The sequence below is a fragment of the Bufo bufo genome, chromosome 3, assembly GCF_905171765.1.
Source record: "Bufo bufo chromosome 3, aBufBuf1.1, whole genome shotgun sequence".
Classification (NCBI taxonomy): Eukaryota; Metazoa; Chordata; class Amphibia; order Anura; family Bufonidae; genus Bufo; species Bufo bufo.
Window position 1 is genome coordinate 377,567,751 of NC_053391.1, and position 27,532 is coordinate 377,595,282.

At 42.5% G+C, this 27,532-nt stretch overlaps 1 protein-coding gene across 1 annotated transcript; it reads right to left on the reverse strand.

The window, feature by feature from the left end:
• Nucleotides 1-67: 67 nt before the first annotated feature.
• PPM1D (protein phosphatase, Mg2+/Mn2+ dependent 1D) lies at nucleotides 68-27,048 on the reverse strand. Its single transcript, XM_040424691.1, has 6 exons — nucleotides 26,403-27,048; nucleotides 17,857-18,082; nucleotides 15,596-15,720; nucleotides 14,513-14,700; nucleotides 4,496-4,735; nucleotides 68-1,616 (listed from the first exon to the last, which is right to left on the reverse strand). The coding sequence occupies exons 1-6, from the start codon at nucleotides 26,785-26,787 to the stop codon at nucleotides 1,089-1,091; spliced, it is 1,692 nt and encodes a 563-aa protein (XP_040280625.1). The 5' UTR covers nucleotides 26,788-27,048; the 3' UTR covers nucleotides 68-1,088.
• Nucleotides 27,049-27,532: the final 484 nt, after the last annotated feature.

The window sequence follows — 27,532 nt, forward strand, 5'->3', positions numbered from 1 at the left end:
AAGAATCCGCATGCAAACAGATATCATTTGTTTCCGGATCCGTCTGACAAATGCATTGAAATACCGGATCCGTCTCTCTAGTGTCATCCGTCAATGCGGAAATTTCCTGAACACTTGGTACCGGATCCGGCATTAATACATTTCAATGTAAATTAATGCCAGATCCAGCAAGTGTTCTGAAATTTTGGCTGGAGAAAAAAAAAAAAAACGCAGCGTGCTGCAATATTTTCTTCGGCCAAATACAGTAAAAGGGATGGAACGGAAGACAACCTAAAGCATACTGAACGGATTACTTTTGCATTCAGCATGCATTAGGACAAAACTGATGCGTTTTTTCCGGTATTGAGCGCCTGTGACAGAACTCAATAATGGAAAACTTTAACGCAAGTGTGAAAGTACCCTAACACTGGCAAATAATGTACACAGCATTTGCCTTCTGAGAAGAATTGATATTTTACAACTGGTTCAGAACTTCTATACAAAACGGTTATTAAAAGCTTGTCTACACTATCATTTTAATATTAAGTCCTCAAAGTTTTGTCAAGCTCATCTATTTTCATATTCCACATGTATTTACCTGATGAATTATCATGAAACATAATTAAGAGCAGACAGGTCTGGATTTAAAAAAAAAACACATCAGTTTCAATAATGGATAAATATTCCAACAGTCTGAGAGCTGACAAAAAATGATAGAAATGGATATAAAATTAATTTATACAATAAGATATAATGCAACACAATCATTTCTTTACATCTTAACCGTATGCTACCACATTAAGCAAGTGATCCTAACATGGAATATTTAAATAGATATATATATTTAAAAAAAAAAAAAATATTACTAAAAATAGAAATAACACCTTAGTCATAGCACCTATCTACAGGCTGGGTGGTCCATAAACCTGCAGTTGGAAGTAGACCAAGTATGTCGTATTGTGCAGAATAACTCACTGAGTCAGGTAAAGTCTTGAATGTGAAGTGCTGGTTGACAGAAAACTGGAGGACACAATGTATTGCATTAAAAACACCCTCAAAATTAAAAAGGAGTCAATAAACCATAAAAACCAGACAAGACAGCAGAGCATTTAGCACACACATATACTTTTACGTGGCTGGTGTAGTAATGGATGTCCAAGTTTCTTCTGGCCTCTAAGACTGCGTCTCATTATGACCCTGTCTGCACTCCTCCTTTTTGGGGTAGCAGAGGCACTCTCTGTTACTCCTCCACTTCTGGTAAAGGTCCTCCTTGGCTTTTTCACAGCAGGCCCACTATTGGACTCCTCCAATGTCCGTTTTAATGCCAATTTTTCCATGGCAGTTTTGGGAGTATTGCCACCTGTTTTAGAGGCCTTTGCACCAACACTTGATGAGGTCCCAGGAAAAAGACACACAGGGGAGATGCTGGAAGAGCTACTCGCCCATTGAGAATGGCTGCCATTTTCTTCAGGTTTGTCTGAATCACCTAGAGAATGGGGGGAGGATGCAGTAAGGGCTTTCGATTTGCCTGACTCTGAGCCCCACTTGCTACAACCATCAGAGAAGGCATTTCGGCGGATAAGAGATGGAAGAGTCTCAGAAAGTGAAATCCTCCACCATGGATCGTCCTCCAGAATCTGAAATAGATAAAACATATTAGGTCATGCAATCTACTAATAGTTCTAGATAAGCTGGCCAAGTAATTCTTTGTGAAAATCCCTCATGCTCTGCTACATTCCATATGAGAAGTTTTTTTTGTTTTGTTTTTTAAAGCCAGTGCAAAGAAAGTAGTCCCTCACACAACCTCAGGAAATCAACTAATAAATCAGCACTGCAGTATGCCATCTCTGGCAACCCCATAGAGTTCAATGGAGCTGCAAACGAGAAAGCATGTCTACTGCTCCATTCAAACAGGGGAACACGGGCCCCCACTGTAGCGATTAGCGGGGGCCCCAGCTGATCACTTATCCCCTATTAGCAATAAAGCAACCCCTTTAAAATCTGCATTTGTTTTAATACAACTGAAGCACCCCAACATATAAGTGGAAACACAGCCTAAAAACAAAGTCCACTAGGAGTTATATTTTTTTGTGAAGGAGGGTGTGTTTTTTGAGGAATCAAGTTGCACTATTTTGGGGTACATATAACTCATTGATTAACGTTGTGAATTCTAAGCCAGTTCTACTTTACACCAGTTTCATAAATCTCCCCCTCAGTTTGCATCAAATAGGGTTGAGCGAAGTAAGCTTTCGGATCATAGATCAGAAGTCGCTTCGGTAAAAACTCCATTTGAAATGTTGTACAGAGATCCATCTCCATACAGCATTAAAATGTATGTGCTCCAGCGAGGTGAACAGTTATCCCCAAAGTCTCATGAGACTTCGGTGTATAAATTCGGATTTCGATTTTTAAACTTGAAAACCAGCCAGTACCGAAGCAGACTTCGGATTCAAGTTCTAAAATGGTTTTTAAGTTTAAAAATCGCGAGACTCCGGTGCCCATACATTTGAATGTTGTAAGGGGGCGGATCTCCGTACAGCATTCAAACGAAGTTTTGACCGAAGCGACTTCATTTAACACTAATCATAAATAAGATAATAACTTCACTCTCTGGGTCAAATACTGTATATACAGCGATACCAAATACTGCATCTCAAGACCCATGTTATTTTTCAAGCTGTTTGAGGGCCTGATTTTTGCAAGATGGCTTAGTTTTCATTGGTATTATTTTGAGGTATACAAGACTTCTGGATTCCTTTATATTCCAATTTTTGTGGCGGATAAGACAAAACAGCAGTTTTTTTGTTTTTTTTTTAACACGATTATTGTATCGTTTAGCTCATTATGGATGTGACAATAAAAATATGTGGAGGGGTTATTTTAACATTAAAAGCTATTTTTTTCAATAGAAAAAGGTGTGTGCTTATTTTATAATTTTATTTAATTCTTTATTTTATAGTTATTAGTTACTTTTAAATGTATCCTCCGATCTGTTCCATAATACAATGTACTACTTATAGAAACATAGAATGTGTCGGTAGATAAGAACCATTTGGCCCATCTAGTCTGCCCAATATACTGAATACTATGAATATTATGCTGTCAGTAGGATACTGACAGACAACATATTAGCCCAGGCATACACAAAGGGCAGGCTTGGGGTGCTTCATTGGACCCCTGGCTGCTGTGTATAGACATCGGCACCCTGCCATCTCATTCGTGGCAGTGCTGATGGCCGACAAAGCCTCCCTCTGAAACCACTTAGATGCCAATTTTGCTATTGTCCGCGGGATCTAAGGGCTTAAATGACCAACATTAGCGATTTTGCAGATTCAGGCACTTAGAGCAGTAGCCCAGCTGTCATACGGGAGCGGAGCACCTGCTCTTTGCTGCACAGGAGACACTTGCAGCTTTTAGATAGGACACTATTAAAAGACAGCAGGGTGTAGCCTAAAGCCCCTTAGTAACCACTGTAAAAAGGCGTATTAGTGGTCACTGGTATCAAGACAGACGACAGATAGTGAAAACAAGAATGTTGAGGGACTGGAACACATTTTAACCCTTTGGATACCAGAGTTTTTAGTGTTGTTTTTTTTTGTTTTGTTTTTGCATTGTCATTTTTCTACCCTGTCTTCCTTGAGCCAAAACTTTTTTATTTTTCCGTTAACGTATCCATATGAGGGCTTGTTTTTTGTGGAACAAGTTGTTCTTTCTAATGCCACCATTTAATATGGCATACAATGTAGAGGAAAGCAGGAAAGAAAAATCCAAATGGGCGTGGAATTGGGAAAAAATATAAAAAATGCAATTCCTCTGCAGTTTTATGGATTTTGGCCCCACGGCATTCCTTTGCAGCAAAGCTACACGTGCAAGTGGGCTCCATCTTTACACATTGCTTCAGCGCCTTACTTGTATGGCGCTGGTAGCAAAAGGGTTAAAAAATGTAAAGCTCTTTTAGGGAGGGGGGAAAAGAAAACCTTTTGTTGTCGCCATATTCTAACACCCATAACTATTTTTCTAACGATGGTGCTGTGTGAGGGCTCATTTTCTGCAGGGCTATTTGTAGTAAAAAAATTCTGGCATTAGAGGTTTTTTATTTTTGCCAAAGTCACTATTGGCAGCAACAATGAGACGGTTGCCAACAACGGCGCCGGCCCCACTCCTGAGTCTATGCTAGTACTGTGATGTACTGCTGGTACAAAGGGTCAACTACCTGAACTCTGTGACGTAATAGTGCATCACAGAGCGTAACTCTTTTCAACCAACTGCTTTACAAAACGCCAAAAAGATACGTATATTTTTAGTTAAGCAGAATACAGAGACAAGGCAATATAAAGGAAAAATAAGGTTATACAATCTAAAATGCTGTAAATGTTAACCTGTCAAAATAGAAGTATAAAAGTGCATATGATACATAAAAAAAAACATCAAGTCTTACAAGGAAGCCTTTGTTTTCTTCTTTCAAGCTAATAACATTCTGCAGTGCAAGCGCACTGAGAACCGTATCCGTTTTTACCTTAATTGGTGGTGTAGAACATGGAGATGTTGACATGAGGTTCATGTCCTGGCTGTTGTAGTGTGTACTGTCAGATAAGTTAATAAATACTTCATCATTAAAACAGCATCTCTGCTTTTCTGATTGAGGGGAGATACAAAGGACAATGGCACTAGTGTTGTCCGCTCGTAGCATGCGGTGTCTCCATTGGGTGAGTGCACGGCTTACAAGCAGTTTTGCAAAGGACTGTCCACTCTCTCCCTGAAAGCCAAAAAAGTTTGAATAATTTAGAACATAAAACATTGAAAAAATATATATGTCACTTTAAACAAATGGCCTAAGTCGGTATGGATGACGTTTGTTTTAAAACCCATTTCAATAGAACCTGCTATTGAATGAACTGACCTTAATATTACTAAAGTAGACTTTCAAAGATTTGAAGTGGACCCGTCACCTCTTCTGACATCTCTTTTAGTAACTGCTTGCATTCCCCATGTAACAACAATTCTAGAGTATCTTGTCTTATGATTATGATGTTCGCAATGTCTAGAGAAGAGAAAAGGAGATTTGCGGCACTCACCGAAGTAATAATTATGTTGAAGCTTTATTCAAACTTCATGAGAAGACGGTGCACATGTAGGATCCTGGGGCGGACACACTGTAGCAAAAAGTAGCGGCTACGGCTGTTTCGCGTGTGAGATCGCGCTTTTTTTCTGGCCGCGCGATCTCACGCGCGAAACAGCCGTAGCCGCTACTTTTTGCTACAGTGTGTCCGCCCCAGGATCCTACATGTGCACCGTCTTCTCATGAAGTTTGAATAAAGCTGCAACATAATTATTACTTTGGTGAGTGCCGCAAATCTCCTTTTTTCTTCTCTAGACATTGCGAATTGTTTTGGTCTTACTTCTTTACACGCTGAGCACCACAACACGAAGTATATCGTACTACAGAACCGGCTTCTTGTAATTTGGGCTGTACATAATCATTATGATTATGATGTGCCATTCCTCTATCACTCCTATAAGGCCTCTTTCACACGAGCGTGACAGATTAGGTCTGGATGCGTTTAGGGTGCCTTCAGTGAAACTCGCACCATTTTGCATGCAGTTCAGTTTTCTCTGCGATTGCGTTCAGTTTTTTCTGCGCGGGTGCAATGCATTTTGATGCGTTTTTCACAAGCGTGATAAAAAACTGAAGGTATACAAACAACATCTCTTAGCAACCATCAGTGAAAAACGCATCGCACCCGCGCGGAAAACGTGTGAAAGGGGGCCTTATAGGTTTATGAATGAATTGCTAGCAATCTGCTATAAAGGCCCAACTGGGCGTTACCAGTTGGAAGTGTGTTTCTGCACAGTCTTGACACTGGCAGCACTGATTGGATGTCAGACTGGGCAGGGACAAACCCCTAACTGGTAACACCCACCTGGACCTTCATTGCAGGCTGCTGGCAATCCATTCATGAACAGGTGAAAATGCCTCTTTAACCACTTCCAGACCGGGACATTTACCCCCTTCCTGACCAGGCTTAATTTTGCAAATCTGACGTGTCACTTTATGTGGTAATAACTTTGGAATGCTTTTAGGGTACTTTCACATTAGCGTTCTTCTTTTCCGCCATAGAGTTCCGTCCTAGGGGCTCAATACCGGAAAAGAACGGATTAGTTTTATCCTAATGCATTCTCAATGTAGAGCAATCCATTCAGGATGTCTTCAGTTCAGTCTTTTTGCCTTTTCAGGACAGAGATAATACCGCAGAATGCTGCGGTTTTATTCCAGTCCAAAATTCCGTAACACTTGCCGGAATGCCAGATCCGGCATTTTTTACCATTGACATGCATTAATGTCGGATCCGTTTTTGCGGTCTGTGCATGCTCAGACCACAAAAAAATGTGATAAAAATAAATGCCGGATCAGTTTTTCGGATGACACCGGAGAGACAGATCCGGCATTTCAATGCATTTGTCATACGGATGAGGATCCTGATCCGTCTGACAAATGCCATCAGTTTGCATACGTTTTGACGGATCCGGCAGGCAGTTCCGGCGACGGAACTGCCTGCCGGAATCCTGCCGCAAGTGTGAAAGTACCCTTACTTATCCAAGCCATTCAGATTTTCTCGTGACACATTTTACTTCATGTTAATGGTAAAAATTTGAGTCAATATGTTTTCTAAATTTGAATCTCTCTGCTTTTAACCCCTTAAGGACTCAGCCCTATTTCACCTTAAGGACTTGGCCATTTTTTTGCAAATCTGACCAGTGGCACTTTAAGTGCTGATAACTTTAAAACGCTTTTACTTATCCAGGCCATTCTGAGAGTGTTTTTTTTGTCACATAGTGTACTTCATGACACTGGTAAAATGGAGTAAAAAAAAAATCATTTTTATTTATAAAAAAAAAATACCAAAATTTACCCAAAATTTGTAACAAATTGTAAATTTCCAAGTTTCAATATCTCTACTTCTATAATACATAGTAATATCTCCATAAATAGTTATTACTTTACATTCCCCATATGTCTACTTCATGTTTGGATCATTTTGGGAATGATATTTAATTTTTTGGGGATGTTACAAGGCTTAGAAGTTTAGAAGCAAATCTTGAAATTTTCCAGAAATTTTTCAGGGACCAGTTCAGGTCTGAAGTCACTTTGCGAGGCTTACATAATAGAAACCACCCAAAAATGACCCCATTCTATAAACTACACCCCTCAAGGTATTCAAAACTGATTTTACAGACTTTGTTAACCCTTTAGGTGTTCCACAAGAGTTAATGGCAAATGGTGTTAAAATTTCAGAATTTAGATTTTTGGGCAAATTTTCCATTTTAATAAATTTTTTCCAGTAACAAAGCAAGGGTTAACAGCCAAACAAAACGCTATATTTATTGCCCCGATTCTGTAGTTTACAGAAACACCCCATATGTGGCCGTAAACTACTGTACGGCCACACAGCGGGGCGTAGAGTGAAAGGTGCGCCATATGGTTTTTAGAAGGCAGATTTTGCTGGACTGGTTTTTTTGACACCATGTCCCATTTGAAGCCCCCCTGATGCACCCCTAGAGTAGAAACTCCATAAAAGTGACCCCATCGAAGAAACTACACCCCTCAAGGTATTCAAAACTGATTTTACAAACTTTGTTAACCCTTTAGGTGTTGCCCAAGATTTAATGGAAAATAGAGATACAATTTCAAAATTTCACTTTTTTGGCAGATTTTCCATTTTAATATTTTTTTTCCAGTTACAAAGCAAGGGTTAACAGCCAAACAAAACTCATTATTTAGGCACTGATTCTGTAGTTTACAGAAACACCCCATATGTGGTCGTAAACCGCTGTACGGGCACTCGGCAGGGCTCAGAAGGAAAGGAATGCCATACGGTTTTTGGAAGGCAGATTTTGCTGGACTGTTTTTTTTTGACACCATGTCCCATTTGAAGCCCCCCTGATGCACCCCTGGAGTAGAAACTCCAAAAAAGTGACCCCATTTTAGAAACTACGGGATAGGGTGGCAGTTTTGTTGGTACTAGTTTAAGGTACATATGATTTTTGGTTGCTCTATATTACACTTTTTGTGAGGCAAGATAACAAGAAATATCTTTTTTGGCACCGTTTTTTTTTGTTATTTACAACATTCATCTGACAGGTTAGATCATGTGGTATTTTTATAGAGCAGGTTGTCACGGACGCGGCGATACCTAATATGTATACAATTTTTCTATTTATGTAAGTGTTACACAATGATTTCATTTAAAAAAAAAAAATCATGTTTTAGGCCTCTTTCACACGGGTGTTGCGGGAAAATGTGCGGGTGCGTTGCGGGAACACCCGTGATTTTTCCACGCGAGTGCAAAACATTGTAATGCGTTTTGCACTCGCGTGAGAAAAATCACGCATGTTTGGTACCAAAACCCGAACTTCTTCACAGAAGTTCGGGCTTGGGATCGGGGTTCTGTAGATTGTATTATTTCCCCTTATAACATAGTTATAAGGGAAAATAATAGCATTCTGAATACAGAATGCAAGGTAAAATAGCGCTGGAGGGGTTAAAAAAAAAAATTAAAAAAATTTAACTCACCTTAGTCCACTTGATAGCGCAGCCGGCATCTCCTTCTGTATTCTTTCTTTAGGACCTGGGTAAAGGACCTTTGATGACGTCACTCCGGTCATCACATGATCCATCACCATGGTAAAAGATCATGTGACGTACCATGTGATGACCGGAGTGACGTCATCAAAGGTCCTTAAGAATGAATACAGAAGGAGATGCCGGCTGCGCTATCAAGTGGACTAAGGTGAGTTAAATTATTATATATTTTTTTTTAACCCCTCCAGCGCAAGTTTACTATGCATTCTGTATTCAGAATGCTATTATTTTCCCTTATAACTATGTTATAAGGGAAAATAATAATAATAATAATAATGATCGGGTCTCCATCCCGATCATCTCCTAGCAACCGTGCGCGAAAATCGCATCGCATCCGCACTTGCTTGCTATTTTTACCAACCCCATTCACTTCTATGGGGCCTGCGTTGCGTGAAAAACGCAGAATATAGAGCATGCTGCGATTTTCATGCAACGCACAAGTGATGAGTGAAAATCACCGCTCATGTGAACAGCCCCATAGAAATGAATGGGTCGGGATTCAGTGCGGGTGCAATGCGTTTAACTCACGCATCGCATCCGCGCGGAATACTTGCCCGTGTGAAAGGGGCCCTAGTGTCTCCATAGTCTGAGAGCCATAGTTTTTTCAGTTTTGGGCGATTATCTTAAGTAGGGTCTCATTTTTTGTGGGATGAGATGACGGTTTGATTGGCACCATTTTGGGGTGCATATGACTTTTTGATCGCTTGCTATTACACTTTTTGTGACGTAAGATGACAAAAAATGGCTTTTATTACACAGTTTTTATTTTCATTTTTTTACAGTGGTCATCTGAGGAGTTAGGTCATGTGATATTTTTATAGAGCCGGTCGATACGGACGCGGCGATACTTAATAATGTATACTTTTTTTATTTGTGTAAGTTTTACACAATTAGTGTTTCCATAGTCTAAAGAGCCATAGTTTTTTCAGTTTTTGGGCGATTATCTTGGGTAGGGTATGATTTTTGCAGGATGAGATGACGATTTGATTGGTACTATTTTGGTGTACATGCGACTTTTTTGATCACTTTTATTACCTTTTTTGGGAAGTAAGGTGGGCAAAATTTCTATTTTCTCATAGTTTTTATTTTTTTGGCCTTCACCGTGCGGGGAAAGTAACATGACTGTTTTATAGATCAGGTCGTTACGGACGCGGCGATATCCAATATGTGTAGTGTATTTATTTATTTTTTATTCAGTGATAAATGTGTTTTTATTTTATCTTTACTTTTTTCACATTTTTTGACCCAGACCCACTTGGTTCTTGAATATCCAGTGGGTCTGATGTCTGTATAATACAGTACAGTATATAGTGTATTGTACTGTATTTTACTTACACTTTGTTTGAACAGATCTATGCCTTTAGCACAGATCTGTTCAGCACCATGGACAGCAGGATGCCTGAGATGTCCTGTTCCCATTGGAACCTTCCCCGTCTGCTCGGTTGTGGCCACAACTGAGCAGACGGGGAAAGGTAAGGAGGGGGGCTCCCTCCCTCTGTGACCCCATCCTGTCTGGGGGCTGCAAAGGCACAGCAGCCCCCCGATGGGAGAGGGAGGGAGCTCCCTGACTGTTAACCTTTTCCATACAGCGGTCCGTACGGACCGCGGTATGGAAAGGGTTAAACAGCTGACATCTGCACAGAAGTCAGCCGTTTATACCAGAGTGTCAGCAATGTGCTGACACTCTGGTATAACCACTGAACACCAATGAATTTTCAAGAGGAGGCGGCGGGCGGGGGATCGCGACCCCACCTGCCGCACCGCCCGCAACCCCTCCCCCTGCACCACCCGCCGGCATAAAATCTTTCAGGGGTGGGGGGGAAATCAGAAACTGCAGAAAGCGCAGCAAACCGCAGGTCTGAATTGACCTGTGGTTTGCGGCGATCGCCGATACGGGGGGGGGGGGGGGGGGGGGGGGGGGGTTTCACATGATCCCCCCTGGCGTTGTGACAGGATGCCCGCTGAATGATTTCACCCACCCACGGCGCCGCAATCGCGATTTAAGCTTAGGACGTACCGGTACACCCTAAGACAGATAGTGATGCCTCATAAAATATTCATTAATAAACATTCCCCATATATCTACTTTATGTTGGCATAGTTTTGGTAATGTGATTTTTTTTTTTTTAGCACGTTAGAAGGTTTAGAATTTTTAAAGCAATTTTTAACATTTTTAAGAAAATTTCCAAAGTCAACTTTTTTAAAGGACCAGTTCAGTTCTGAAGTCACTTTGTGGGGCTTACCTAGTGGAAACCCCCATGAATAACCTAATTGTAGAAACTACACCCCTCAAGTTACTCAAAACTGATTTTACAAACTTGGTTAACCCTTTAGGCTACTTTCAAACTAGCGTACGGAGCGGGTCCGTCTGATGTTTCATCAGACTGATCCGCTCCTATAATGCAGACGTTTGCATCCGTTCAGAACGGATCCGTCTGCATTATAACTTAGAAAAAGTGTGAAAGTAGCCTGAACGGATCCGTCCAGACTTTACATTGAAAGTCAATGGGGGCGGATCCGTTTGAAGATTGAGCCATATAGTGTCATCTTCAAACGGATCCGTCCCCATTGACTTACATTGTAAGTCTGGACGGATCCGCTTGCCTCCGCACGGCCAGGCGGACACCCGAACGCTGCAAGCAGCGTTCAGGTGTCCGCTCGCTGAGCGGAGGCTGAACGCTGGCAGACTGATGCATTCTCAGCGGATCCACGTACACTGAGAATGCATTAGGGCTGGACGGCTGCGTTCGGGGCCGCTTGTGAGCCCCTTCAAACGGAGGTCACGAGCGGACACCCGAACGCAGGTGTGAAAGTAGCCTTAGGTGTTCCACAAGAATTAAAGGAAAATGGAAATGAAATTTCACTTTTTTGGCAGATTTTCCATTTTAATCCATTTTTTTTCTTTAACCCATTGAGGGTTAACAGCCAAACAAAACTCAATATTACCCTTATTCTGCGGTTTACATAATCACCCCACATGTGGTCGTAAACTGATGTAAGGGCACACGGCATGGGACAGAAGAAAAGGAGCGCCATATGGTTTTTAGAAGGCAGATTTTGCTGAACTGGTTTTTAGATGCCATGTCCAATTTGAAGCCCCCCTGATGCACCCTTACAGTAGAAACTCCCAAAAAGTGACCCCATTTTGGAAACTAGGGGATAAGGGGCCAGTTTTATTGTTACTATTTTGGGGTACATATGATTTCTAATTGCTCTATATTACTTTTTTGTGAGGCAAGGTAACCAAAAAATGGCTGTTTTGGCACCGTTTTTATTTATTATTTTTTACAACATTTATCTGACAGGGTAGATCATGTGCAATTTTTATAGAGCAGGTTGTTAGGCCTCTTTCACACTTGCATTGTCCGGATCCGTCGTGTACTCCATTTGCCGGAGGTGCCCGCCGGATCCGTAACACCGCAAGTGAACTGAAAGCATTTGAAGACGGATCAGTCTTCAAAATGCGTTCAGTGTTACTATGGCAGCCAGGACGCTATTAAAGTCCTGGTTGCCGTAGTAGTAGTGGGGAGCAGTATACTTACCGTCCGTGCGGCTCCCGGGGCGCTCCAGAATGACGTCAGAGTGCCCCATGCGCATGGATGACGTGGTGATCCATGCGCGTGGGGCACCCTGACTTTACTCTGAAGCGCCCCGGGAGCCGCACGGACGGCAAGTATACTGCTCCCCCGCTCCCCACTACACTTTACCATGGCAAACAGGACTTTAGCGTCCTGGCAGCCATGGTAACCATTCAGAAAAAGCTAAACGTCAATATGCGGTAATGCGCCGAAACGACGCTTAGCTTAAGGCCGGATCCGGATTAATGCCTTTCAATGGGCATAAATTCCTGATCCGGCCTTGCGGCAAGTGTTCAGGATTTTTGTCCGGAGCAAAAATCGCAGCATGCTGCGGTATTTTCTCCGGCCAAAAAACGTTCCGGTCCGGAACTGAAGACATCCTGATGCATCCTCAACGGATTTCTCTCCATTCAGAATGCATGGGGATAATCCTGATCGGGATTCTTCCGGCATAGAGCCCCGACGACGGAACTCTATGCCGGAACAAAACAACGCAAGTGTGAAAGAGCCCTTTCGGATGCAATGATATCAAAATATGTACTCACGTTGTTTCAGTTTTACATAATAAAGCATTTTTGAAAAACAATTATGTTTTTGTGCCATTTTCTGAATGCCATATTTATTTATTTTTTTCTGCCGATCATCTTGTGCAGGGGCTCGATTTTTGCAGGAAGAGTTTACTTTTTTATTGGTACCATTTTTGTGTACATATGATTTTTTGATAATTCATTATTACACTTTATGGGGAAACTGTTTTAGCACAGTTTTTATTTATTTATTTTTACAGTGTTCACCTGAGGGGTTAGGTCATGTGACATTTTTATAGAGCAGATCGTTACGGACGTGGCAATACCTAATATGTATACTTTTTCTTATTTATTCAAGTTTTACACAATAATAGCATTTTTGAAACAAAAATAAATAAATGATGTTTTAGGGTCTCCATAGTCAGAGCCATAGCTTTTTTATTTTTTGACCGATTCTCTTCGGTAGAGTCTCATTTTTTGCAGGATAAGGTGACAGTTTGATTGGTACTTTTGGGGGGCATACACCTTTTTGATCGCTTGGTGTTGCACTTTCTATGATGTTAGTTGACAAAAATTTTTTTTTTATTATTTTGGCACTTTTTTTTTTTTACGGTGGTCATCTGAGGGGTTAGGTCATGTGATATTTTTATAGAGCTGGTTGTTACGGACGTGGCGATACCCAATATGTATACTTTTTTATTTTTATTTGACTAACAATAATATTTTTGAAAACAAAAAAGTGATGTTTTAATGTCTCCATGTTCTGATAGCTATAGTTTTTTTTTATTTTTTTGGTGATTTTCTTATGTAGGGGCTCATTTTTTGCGGGATGAGGTGACTGTTGTATTGGTACCATTTTGTGGGAGATATGCCTTTTTGTGCAACTTACTGTTGCACTTTTTGTGATGTAAGGTGACAAAAATGGCTTTTTTTGACACCGTTTTTATTTATTATTTTTATGGTGTTTATCAGACGGGGTGGATCATGTGATATATTTATAGAGCCGGCTGTCACGGATGCGCAATACCAAATATGTCTTATTTTTTTCCATTTAAAAAAAATAAAATGTATTACTTAATTGGGGATTATTTTTTTACATGTGAAACCTTTTTATTTTATTTTTTTTATAAAACACTGTTCTTTTTATTTGACACTTTGCGTCCCCCATAAGGTCATACAAGACCTCAGGGGGACATTTAACTTCACTTTTTTTTTTTTTCACTATTGATTTCTCCTGTAACTGGGGCTGACATAGTAGCCCCAGTTACAGGGGAAATACAGCCCCCAGAGAGGCTGTACAGCCGAATACAATGCTGTACAGCCTCAGTGCAGGGCTGATCGAGGTCTGTGGAAGACCCGACAGCTCCTGCACTCATGCTGTCACATGACTACCGGGCCGGGACAGGAAGCGCACAGCGTTCGTTGAGCGCTGTCTATACAGCGCTCTAGTAGGCAGGGACACCTGGGAACTATCCCTGCCTCCTCTCTGGGGTGCCCTACTGTCACCGACACTGGCCCCCCACTCGGCAGCTGCACGATTAGCGTGCAGCTGTCCTCTCTGAATGGACGTTCCAGAATGTCCATTCAGAGATAAACGACCGCCCATAGGACGTTTATAGTCAATGGGCAGTCGTTAAGTGGTTAATAAGATTTATAAAAATAAATATATATATATATATATATATATATATATATATATATATATATATACTTTGACACCCAATTTAAAGAATTCTGGCTTTTTACATGAGATGAACATTGACCACATGCCATTTATACATCCTCACATTAAGATACATCTTCTCTTGCTCCTGGCACAGTGAAACTGCATCTTCTGCCGACACCATGTTCCAAAGACCATCACTGCCAATAATGATAAACTTGTGTTTCTGTGGATCAATGGTATGCACACTTGTGTCTGGCTCGGGAGATACGACAAACTCTCCACTGTAGAAATCATAACTCCATAGGTCACCTGAAACAGGAATATTGGTAAAAGGTATTCATTTAAGTACGAAGGTAACAGATATGGCAAAAAACATCAAAGAAAGATCAGAAAGAAGTGCTACAGTATTTTTCTATAGCAGGTATAGTGTGTTGTATATGGAGGATCCAGTGGGGCAGTGGACAGCACCTAGTAGGCGTAAAGAGTCTTCTAGGTAATGCAATGCTCCTCTGGGAAAAACATCAAAATTAGCTGTCTTTGCAAAAAGAAAAGGCTATGTCTAGTGCCACCAGATGTAGGGTAGCTAATCCTAGAAATCAACATGTGACCTTTTTTAACTGTCCCTAAAACATCATTTTAGATTATAACTAAGCCAACACCTCATCTGCAGACCGGTTTTAGTAAAAGTCCAAAATTGTGACTTTCTTCTCTTAAGTGCAATAAAAGTGCAGTGTCTCACACAAAATAGGTTACAAGAATGGAGTCCATCGAAAGCCCTCTCTGTAACAGAAGGGCCTCCATAAACCAATCCCACCAAGCGAAAAGGCCCTGCAAGGGTCAGGAAAAGGTGGTCACCCCCAGCCAAAACTGAAGAAGAGCCTGGTTGTGCTCCAGAACATTGACTTATTTAAAGATAGCTCCCTTACATCTGGTCACACTTGAGGCATAGTTTGTTTATGGAATGAAAGCCAATTTGCATGTATTATAGAGAGCATGAGTTAGGCCCTTAATACTAGTGCTAAAATACCATTGTAACACAAATATAAACAGCCTTACCAAAAATAGATAAGTAGTGCCCACATGCCGATATCTGGAATCAAAGTTCAGCAGGCACTAAATAAATGATCTACTGGTGGGATTTCCCATGCCTGCATTGCATGTACAGAATACAAAAAGATTAAAAAAATGCAGTTTATACACTTACCAAGCGCCCGAGCAACAGCAAGGAAAGGAATCTGATCTATTACTGTACTTCTCCTCACAGGTCCATTGTGTGTCAAACGTGGTCTTTTCCACACAACCCTATTGACTCCAGATTTATTAATTACACTGCAAAAAAGGAAAAATAAAAATAAAAAAAATAGATGAAACAGAATAAAATAAAATAAAAAATAGGCTTTCAAATTTTCAGATTCGCCCAACATAGTCCACAGTGCCCCGTTCCCAGCCGCTTCTGGTCCCCGCAAGACAAGTAAGTAGCTTTGGTCCCGTAATAGCTGCACCCAAACACAGGCCTCAGTGGTCACATCTGCTTGAACAATAGGTCACTGCTGTGCCATATCGTTCAAGCAGATGCAACTGCTAAGGCCTGTGATTGGCGGCAAAATCAAGCCATCTCCTGATCCTGCAGTTATTTTTTTAATGGGGCACGTTAGGAGCATCCTAGGCGGATTCAGTTGCAGCCTCCATTACACAAGTGCTCATTTTGCACACTGTTTAGTGAAGACAGTCTGCTGTAAGCACATCTACCGCTGTGCCACATTGTTCCCATTTATAATGACTGGTTTTACTAGCCGGTGATAGAATTGGTCTTCATATCCGCCATTGCCTGGTAGTTTTCCTTAAGGCTAGTTTAACACTTGTTTCTTTGTAGTATGTTCTTTTCCTCTGGAACTGATCTAAACAGATGACAAATTCACATCAGATTTCTTTTTTAAATCAAAGGAGGGGGGGGGGGGGGGACTGATACACTGGCACAGAAGTGAATCGGATCTTTTTATGATGCTGTAAAAACCTCAAGTGTAAAACCAGCCTAGGGCCTGTATTAGGGCTCATGCACACAAACAATTTTTTTTTTCCCCGTTTATGCCTTCCGTATGCCTTCCGTTTCCATATTTCCATTCAAAGATAGAACATGTCCTATTATTGTCCGCATAACGGACAAGGATAGTACTGTTCTATTAGGGGAAAGCTGTTCCGTTCCACGAAAAACAGAATGCACACAGACATCTGTATTTTTTGCGGATCCGTTTTTTGCGGCAGCAAAATACAGAAAAAGCCATATGGTCGTGTGCAAGAGTCCTTAGACCAGCAGAGGAGGCTGCTCATCAATGGAGGTGACCGCTGCATTTACATGCGGCAACCTCCTCCACAGTATGGAGAGGAGTGATCGCTAATGCCATCGCTCGTCCCTACACAGAATCATTATTTGCCGGCAGCAGACTGTGATTAGACGGCACAATCTGCCATGCGGCCTACTTAAAAATTGTGATTGCCTGATGAACAAGCAAACTTTTTGGTGGCACTTTTACACAGGCAGACCAACGCTAATGAGCAATGATCTGGCAGACTATATGCAGGTCTGATACAGCCCGAAGCTACTAAGATTTTTTTATTTTTTATTCTTTGGGGGGGGGGGGGGGGGGGGGTTGGTGCCTGAAACTCCTCAACACTTGGGTCTGACAACTTAGGGTCCATTCACACGTCCGTAGTGTATTGCAGATCCACTAATTGCGGATCCGCAATACACCTGGCCGGCACCCCCATAGAACTGCCTATTCTTGTCCGCTATTGCGGACCGGAAGTTCGGGGACGCACTCCGGAAATGCGGACAGCACACTGTGTGCCCCATAGAGAATGAATGGATAATTGCGGAACGGGTGCGGACACATTCTACGGACGTAGCCTTGGACGTGTCAAACAGGATTACTTTTATAAAAGGTAATGCATTTAGATCACTACACCTTTAATTAAATTCACCGTGATTAAATGTTACACAATAGAACAGGAAAATGATAATAGTTCCATGTCTAATCTTTTGTCTTGAACTGTCACACAGAATCACCGACTATAGAGGAAAGAAACTGGATCATGTACAGACTAGTCCAGAAAACAATGATAAAACGGACAAAGTATGTGAACCTATGCTTTCAGCAACGCCTCCCCCCCGTCATGGATGATGAGACATGAGTGGACTCTTTAACAACATTTTGGTCTGTCTGCATTGCGCAGGTAGCTTGTGCTTTAGGGTACGTCCACACAGCACATAAAAAGAAGTGCAAATCTTCCACTAATTTTCTGGTGTATCTGCAATTCAATTCATGACAAATCTGCATGAGTTATGCCCAAATTCACCCAATGCATCGCAAGGAATGAAGTCTTCAGAATAAAATATACCAATCATATGAATGCACCTTTGTCTGTGTCTCAGTCTGCCAAGAACAATACAATCCCAATGAATTTTACCTGCCACCGAGGCCTTCAATTCTCTCCCTTTCTCTGGGTAGCTCAGGTTTGTGATCTTGCGTCACTTCTAGGGCCTTCAACATCTCTTTAGGACTGTTCTGCAAGCCAACTACAACACCAGAATCTCCAACGTGGGCCACGTATAGCTTATTTCCACGAATAATAATGACGCTAGCAGTAGTTCCTGATGTGCTAGGGAGACCAGTCATCGTTTTTGGCCATTCAGCTAAAAAAAAAATTAAAAAAAATACATAAATAAAAATAGTCACTGGTTAATCAATCTAAATATGTAACATACATCATATTAAATTTGCAGCCAAGATTAGTAGAGTAAGAAATTGCCGGATCACATTTTACACTAAAAATTCTAAATTCGAAAGCTGGAGAACAACGGAAAAGCTAGAACTGATCTCAAAAAGGGAGAGAAAAAAAGATTTTGCTAATTCGCTTTAAAATCTGAGCTAGCTTTGCCCCAAGGGGAACAAAAAGAACGACAAGAGCCAGGTAAACCTGCCAATAAAAGATATCCAATTAAAGGCAAGCGTACCAAAAATATTGACACAGAAATTAAACGGGTTGTCCGAGTTATATAAAAACTCAGGCAACGCCTGTAAATGGCCTAAAATAACAAATAAATGGATACTGACCTCAGCAGTGCACGGGGCTGAGGCCAAAGATTGGCTGCAGCAGTGACTTGTGTGCACGCTCTGCTGAGCAGTGTTGAAAACTGGAATTCAGGTCAAGAAGTAGCAGAGAAGAAAACTGGCGAATATATATATATATATATATATATATATATATATATATATATATATATATATATTACACACAGTACAGACCAAAAGTTTGGACACACCTTCTCAAAGAGTTTTCTTTATTTTCATGACTATGAAGGCATCAAAACTATGAATTAACACATGTGGAATTATATACATAACAAACAAGTGTGAAACAACTGAAAATATGTCATATTCTAGGTTCTTCAAAGTAGCCACCTTTTGCTTTGATTACTGCTTTGCACACTCTTGGCATTCTCTTGATGAGCTTCAAGAGGTAGTCCCCTGAAATGGTTTTCACTTCACAGGTGTGCCCTGTCAGGTTTAATACGTGGGATTTCTTGCCTTATAAATGGGGTTGGGACCATCAGTGGCGTTGAGGAGAAGTCAGGTGGATACACAGCTGATAGTCCTACTGTATAGACTGTTAGAATTGGTATTATGGCAAGAAAAAAGCATCTAAGTAAAGAAAAACGAGTGGCCATCACTACTTTAAGAAATGAAGGTCAGTCAGTCAGCCGAAAAATTGGGAAAACTTTGAAAGTAAGGCCTCCACAGTCACCAGACCTGAACCCAATCGAGATGGTTTGGGGTGAGCTGGACCGCAGAGTGAAGGCAAAAGGCCCAACAAGTGCTAAGCATCTCTGGGAACTCCTTCAAGACTGTTGGAAGACCATTTCAGGGGACTACCTCTTGAAGCTCATTAAGAGAATGCCAAGAGTGTGCAAAGCAGTAATCAAAGCAAAAGGTGGCTACTTTGAAGAACCTAGAATATGACATATTTTCAGTTGTTTCACACTTGTTTGTTATGTATATAATTCCACATGTGTTAATTCATAGTTTTGATGCCTTCATGGTCATGAAAATAAAGAAAACTCTTTGAATAAGAAGGTGTGTCCAAACTTTTGGTCTGTATGTATATATACACATACACACACAGTGGATATAAAAAGATCTGACAGATTTGGAGTGTGTTTTTGCAAAGAAGAGTGGGCAAATCTTGCCAAGTCAAAATGTGCCATGCTTATAGACTCATACCCAAAAAGAGTGCTGTAATAAAATCAAAAGGTGCTTCAAAGTATTAGTTTAAGGGTGTGCACACTTATGCAGCCATATTTTATTTTTATATTTTTTCTTCCCTCTACCTAAAAGATTTCAGTTTAGTTTTTCAATTGAGTGTTCAGTTTATAGGTCACATTAAATGTGGAAAAAGTTACGAAATTATAATTTTTTTTGTCTCATTTTTTTTACATCACAGAAACCTGACATTTCAACAGGGGTGTGTAGACTTTTTATATCCACTGTATTATATATACATATAGATATATGAATTTCTGTCTGTCTGGACGTTCTTTATGCGCGACCAAACGACTGGACCGATCTTCTCCAAATTTGGCACAAAAGGTACATCAGGTGTCCGGGAAGGTTTTAGACCGGGTCTCAGCTCTCTAGGACTTAACGTTCCGGAAATATTCACAAAAAATTACCTGCATTAGCCAATAGAAGCCAGCAAGCCTTTCACTTAAATCCGAACTGCCATTTACACGGTCACATGTCCCTTATTAGCCAATAGAAGCTCGCAGGTCCTACCCCAGGTTGCCATAACAACTGATCACAGGTTTTAGCAGTTCGCAGGTCCTTAAATATTCAGTCATATGACGTATGATGGCACAACTACACTGCTACATGCATGGAGGGGAGAAGGGGCCACTATTAAACATACGGGCACTGTGGAGGTCTCCGTTAAAGGGTTGGCCATTATGAAGGTCAATGTTAAAGGGGTGGCCACTATGAAAGTCACTGTTAAAAGGCTGGTCAATGTTAAAGGGGCAGGCATTGTGGAGGTCACTGTTATGGGGGGATACTGTTGATCTCTTTTTAGGAAACATGAAAGATTAAATATACCCGTGCGATCGATTATATATATATATATATATATACACACATATATATACACATATATACACACACACACACACACACACACACTGACAACTCCTTTAAGACCAGCACTGCTGAAAGTCTCAGGTACTGATCTAGCCTGTTATACAAGTAGCACAAGATGGGACGTGTGGTTATACTGACTGTCACATTATTATTATTATTGCTGTGGAAAATGTATAAAGGAAGGCCAGGTTTCTGGTGGAGAAATAGCTCCCGACACGTGTTCAGACAACAGCTATTATTCATGTATAACTTTTTATAGAGGTCTTTAAAATTACAACAATACCAGAAATGTGTATCTTATGTTTCAGTTATTAGCCCTTCATTCGTTTTTTGAGAAGAGGAATGAAAAAATTCAAACCCGCTACTATTTTTTCAGTATAAAAAAATAAATAAAAACTATAGCTAGCCAAAAAGACTCCAAATAAATCTTGGGGGTTTATGTATGTACATTTAAAACACTGTTCTGCTGGTCCTTTGGATGCTGGTAATTGTTGTTCATTAGTACTGGTACGTAATTGTAAGGCCCATAAGACGATGGCTATTTCCTGTGATTTCAATACATTGCTTACTAAAGATTTTTATTTTCCTTAACTTCTTTGAGGATTCTCAGGCTAAAACTAGGATTGTCCTGCACTCCGCAGACTCTACCAAGTGCAGTCAGCAGGTTTGCATGATCAAAACCTCTAACATACTTCCCATCACATGCCCCTTAGCATTCCAAAGCATTATTGCCCCTCAATGTCTGTGATCCCCACCTATGGCAGACCTGGGGGCATTTGCCAAGACCATTTGTGCCAGCTTAATCCTATGGGCTGAAGGAGGGAGCTCCCTCGCTCAAACAGTTTAGATGCCTGCGGCATCAAAAGGGTTAACCAGGGGGAGCCCGACCGTCCACTTCTGTGCCCTTATGATTCCCCACGACTGGCATTGCGACAGAACAGTACAGCCGTTTGTGGGAAGGGGTTAATCCCGCCTAATTTATGTATCTTTAGAATCAATAAAAAAAAGTGTAGGAACAAAAATTCTTGCAACCTTACGGCTACCCGCACACATTGCAGATTACGCTCCGTTTTTCAGTGCGAAAAAAAACAAAAAACGCAGTGCAATAAAGTGCAAGCAAAGCGTATGAGATTTTCACTAATCTCATGCACACTTTGTTTTTTCATTCCGTGTGGAAATTGACCTGTTGGGCAGATTTTAAAATCTGCAGCATGTCAATTATTTGTGCGAATTTCATCCTTTTCAATGCCCGAGATCTTCAGCAAATCCACACCAAAAACCGTAAGCACATGCTTTTTGGTGTGGAAATGCACAGAAATCTGTGCGGAATTTCTGTAAGATAGCCTGCACCCACATTCAAGTAGCCCAAGCCGGATTTTCTCTCCCAAACCTCCGTATACGTGCACTCTCGGCCAAGCATGCATGAAGGGAAGAGGAGAGGAAAAGCAGAGGGCAAAAATCCATCTCAGTAAAGAGAATACATTTTGCATGAGACCCAATGGATGTATCTTGGCATGCAGTGCACAGTGAGGACTAATGACAGCTGATTCACGGGAGGCAGGACACGCCTGGGCTATGCCTGACTTCAGTAAACTAATTTTAAAAGCGCTCATATGGACATGTCCCGGCAAGAATCCTGAGCGAGCGTACACTGCTACATCGCACAGCACTGACAACAGCCTGTTCAATGAATGAGGTCACCAGAGATGCAAGTAAATAGAGCCTACGTCCAGGAACGTGTGCATCACCAAGGGCTCCGCTAGCCCTTTTAGCCCACATACAGAAGCAGTCTATTTTCAGGGAGGAATTTCATTCATGACCCATAAAGATCTTTTAGTTCATACTAAATGAGGGAATAGATAGGGGCAAGATAGGCGTTAAAGGGGTATTCCAGTTACATGCCACAGGGTAGGGGATAGATATTAGATTGGTGAGGGGACCCTACTGCTGGGATCTCCGTAATCACAATGAACCAAACCCCTTGGAGCCCCCTAAAATAAAAAGGGCAGCAGGTAGAGTATGCGCACTGCCGCTCCATTCATCTCTATGGCAGTTCTGCAGTATAGCACCATTTCCAGAACTCCCACAGAGATGAATGCAGTGGCAGTTCACATGCCCGCCGGCTGCTACGTTCATTTCAGGGGGCTCTGAGGGGTACAGTTCTCATGATTGTGGGGGTCCCAGAGGTAGAACCCACATCAATCTGATAGTTATCCCCTACCCTGTGGTTAAGTTATCCCCCAACAGCCAGAATACCCCTTCAAGTGTCTGATAGGTGAGACCCCGACCAATGAGAACAAGGGCACCATGTTCTCCATATGAATGATGCCGCTTCCAAGCATGAGCACCGCTACTCTATTCATACTCTAGGGGACTGCCAAAGAAAGCATAGCGCTCAGCAGAGCACTACTACCCCCAATTGTAATGATAGTGGGGGTCTCAGAACTCCATCCATCAATACAATCAAGGGGTTGTCCAAGAGAAGAAAACCAGTGGAGCCAAGATGCAATACCAGACACAACCCCTGGACAGGTGCGATGCTGTCTTCTGAACCTCTTCACCATAGAACAGAGGTCCCTGACATTTCTCAGACACTTTCAGTATGACACATGGGTGGGGTTAAGCCAAGCCCAATATTAAAAGGATATGAAAGTTATGACAAAACATATGGTTATGAGCTTAGTATTATTTGCCAGTGATATAGTTACAGAAATATTGCATCCCTGATGATGCTACTGGTGAGAATAAAAGCCATTTTGACCCTGAAGTGCTACTGACATGTAAGTAATCCCTTTATTTCTTACACTGTGGGACCCGGATAAGAAGATTGCCGAAGCAGAGGAGCCACATGGACGCTCGATGTGCCAGCCAAACGCAGGAAAAGTCAGTAAAAAAAGGTCATGTTTGCCTGAATTTCTCTCTTCATGACCAAGTATCAGTTCTCGCATCAAAATGAGAAGGACATCCCCAATGCATTCTCCGCAGTTATTCTTGACATCTCTAACTCTTTCAAGTCCTCCCTTTAGGGCTCATGCACACGACCTTATGCATTTCGCAGTCCACAAAAAATACGGATGACGTCCGTGTGCATTTCGTATTTTGCGGAACGGAACAGTTGGCCCCTGATGAAACAGTCCTATCCTTGTCCGTAATGAGGACAATAATAGGACATTTTCCACACCTAAAACAGGCGGATAAAATGGTAGATGTAACGGGCCTACCAGCCCGTCGCCTTTTATTTTATTTTTTGACCTGGCGTGAGCGGGGAGAAGTTGCATATTGCGGCACGAAGCACCCTTGTGCCGCAATCTGCCCCAGAAACACGCCTAATACATAGACATATTTCTGTTAGATAAATATCCGACATAGTGTACACCAGTAGAGAGCTCTCTCATTGGTGTTGTATATGATGGTTGGGGGCTCAATCTTGTCATTTATCAGCCGTTTCGTGTGACACAGATATAGGTTTTTAATGTGTTTTCTTACTAAAGATGCAGTTTGTAACCTTTTACTTGTTTTTTTGTGGGATATTTATTGGTTTGGTCCATTGAGATCTAGACTGCTAACGGGATTTAGCTCTGGATTTTTCTTAATTTCTAACCAACTGTCCCTGAATAAGACCTACAAAAGGAGTAACCTCTCTGGGGAGAGAAGGATGGGGCGAAGTAAATATTTTCACCTGATCCTTTTGTTATCCCCGGAGATAGACCCTTCTGGCGGTGGGTTTTCTCCACTCCACTCCGCATATACGTTTGGTCTAACTAGGACATATATGGGGGAGTCAGAAGAGATAGCGGTCAGCCGAAGGATCAATCCGCCCACAACTATAGAAGGTGTATGGCCACCCTAACATATGAGGATCTTTTATTAAAATAAAGGGACATTCTCAGGCGGTCTCAATTGTTTCCAGAACTCCGACAGAAATGTGTAGAGCACCATGCACACGTGCCCAAGGCTCCATCAGCATATAGTAAACAGCCCAAATCCAGGAACACAGCGCGTGAATCTACTGATAGAGCCCCCAATTCCAAGGCCCCTCATAGATAATATACTTACCCAGCTCCCTGACACCATCGTCGCTCCTGATCCCCGCCGCGTGGATCAAAACACCCGTGATGCTAGGGAGGCTCATCCCCGTCACAGCCTGCTATTGCCTGCTCCTCCCTTCACCGGAAATTCTGATCCGCGCAATAGGGAGATGCAGCGGCGGCCACCAGGAGCAACCCAAGTATAATCTATATAAGGGGCATCTCTTTAAATTAAGTCTATACTATCAGGGCTCATGAACACAAGCTTGTTACCCGTGCTCGTATCGCGTCCCGCAACCACTTGAATGGATGCGCCAGATATGGAGCGGAAGCACTACAGAGCACTTCCTTGGGATTTCGGTCCGTGCTTCTGCACTGCAAAAAAATAGAACATGACTTTGCGGATCACTGACCTATTCAAGTGAATGGGTCGGCAAACGTGGGTGCACGGCTGGCGCCTGTACATTGTGGACTGCTATCCGCAGCACAGGGCGCACGTGTTTGTGTGCATGAGCCCTTATGGTCTGATACACATATGGATCGCACACAAAAGCCCTGATCCCAGAGGCACCTGCTAATGTCTGTCCGCACAGGCAGCAACCATATGTTAGCTCTTTCCACAAACACAACGTCCTACTGGACGCGTCACTTTGGTGAAATCTGGGCAAATGTTCCTTTATTGGTGGGGGCGGGGATTACCGGAGCCAGACTCACATTTCCGTAGATCTAAAAAAAAAAATTTTTTAGAAAGCATCAAATTTTGGCCTGGCTCCTGGGGTTCGTCCTACAGAGCTACTTTTAGATCACTGTTAAATGGCTTTATATTTTATGCAACTAACTGGGCAGGATTCCGGGGTAGACGTTTATTTGTATGCTGAAGATCCGCACGAAAACCGCACGCAAGTCCACGTTATTTATTGCAGTTTTGGTTCATTTTTGGGCGTTTTTTTGTTGCAGATTTTCTGCTTTTGTTAACCCTTTTGTGTGCGATCCGTATGAAATGATCTTCTCGTCGTATCAAACCACAAGGGCTCATGCACACAAACACGTGCACCCTGTGCTGCTTAATGTACAGGCGCCAGCCGTGCACCCACGTTTGCCGACCCATTCCCTTGAATAGGTCAGCTATCCGCAAAATAATGTTCTATTTATTTATTTTTTAGCGTTGTGCAGAAGCACGGACCGAAATCCCAAGGAAGTGCTCTGTAGTGCTTCCGCTCCGTATCGTGCGGATCCATTCAAGTGGTTGCGGGACGCGATACGAGCACGGGCTTTTGAAATCTATAGAGAAAACAACTACTGTTATGTACAGAATCAAACAAACTAATGACAGGTTTTAAAATATCTGCAAGTAAAAGAAAAGACAAAACAACAACAACACCACAATGTGTATGAGATTTGGCAGATCTCATTCGCTTTACCGGATACCGTATTACGTAGACCAACCAGTGTGACCCACATTGTGTGAACAGTCTATCTGACAGCAGGATCCAGCAGCTTAATGGACGCCTGTCTACACTGTGGTGACATCCAAGGGCAGGGAACAATGGACAGCACACTGACCCAGGACTAGGACCACCGGGCAGGAAGGTCCTCCGGGACTGGAGGCTGAATACAGACAGAAAAACAAACGGGGTTAACCCTTACTGTACTGATCCAGGCCGCGGATCTGCCTAGTAATGACAACAAAGACAGCCAGAGGAGGGGGAGGGGGCATCTAGAAGACCTGGTTCCCAGTGGTCACAGTGACAGGGCACACAATGGGCATTATCCCCGGGGCAGCGGGCATACTCACGCAGTGTCTTCCACATGGCATGGTGGCAGGCTATGAAGCCCTTGCGGATGGCCGCACACACTTCCTGCGGGTCCCGGGACATGAAGCCCTTCTGCTTCCTGATGAAGCCCCATAAGTGGTCCCTGGCGAAGTGCGCGGCTTCCCGTCCCCCGTGCCCATCGAAGACGGCGAAAAAGCCCACGCACTGGCCGCTCTTGGCCTGGGACGCCCGGCTGGGGGCTGTGGTCCGCTGTGGAGGGTCCGCTTCGTCGTCTTCCTCCTCTTCCCAAGACAGCTCGCCCTCTCCGGGCTCCGGCTCCACTAAGATCTGGGTGACGTCCTCCATGTACTTCCTGCCGCCTTGGTCGGAGGACACGCTCACCCGTAGAGTGAAAGGGCTCTCCATGACCCGGGTGTAGTCGCCGTCGTCCCACTCACTGCTACAGAGGATTTGTTGTTGTTGTTTTTTTTACCACGACCGCCCTCTTCACACTCGGTGCTGTGCGGATCGTCCTGTTTCTACCGCCCGCCCGCGCTCCTTATTGTTTACGTTCAATACTGTTCCGACTTGTCCTACAGCCGCCGTGACGTCACGACCCTACTCAGCTGTGCCGCACGTACGGTCCCTCTACCCGCCCCGGCGAGCTGCGCATGCGCGTTAACTGAAAGGAAGCCACTAGCAGCACGCCCAGAAGCTGGGAGGGGGTTGTGAGGGGAGAGCTCTGAGCAGGGAGGTTCTCGAACTTTCTGTACAGGGAATGTAGGGAATACACACTATCTGCACAGCCAGGAAGCCCTGAGAGAAAACTTTCGCAATTTCTTTTCTGAATTCTATACAATGTTGCAAAATGTAATAACAACCTAATATAACACTATAAATATGCTATAATACAACCTGTGAACCGAGAACTTTACGTGTGGGGTGGGCGGTTTTCTGGTGGAAATACAGTAAGGCACATAGGAGTATGGGCGCTATTCTGCGCCTGTATTTTGGATGCAAATCCTGGTTCAACATGACTCTGATCACCCAAACTAATATCATCATAAGGTCTTATAAGGGTCCATTCACACGTCCGTAAAGTGGAAATGAATGGGTCCACAATTCCGTTCCGCAAAATGCGGAACGAAATTGCGGACGTGTGAATGGGCCC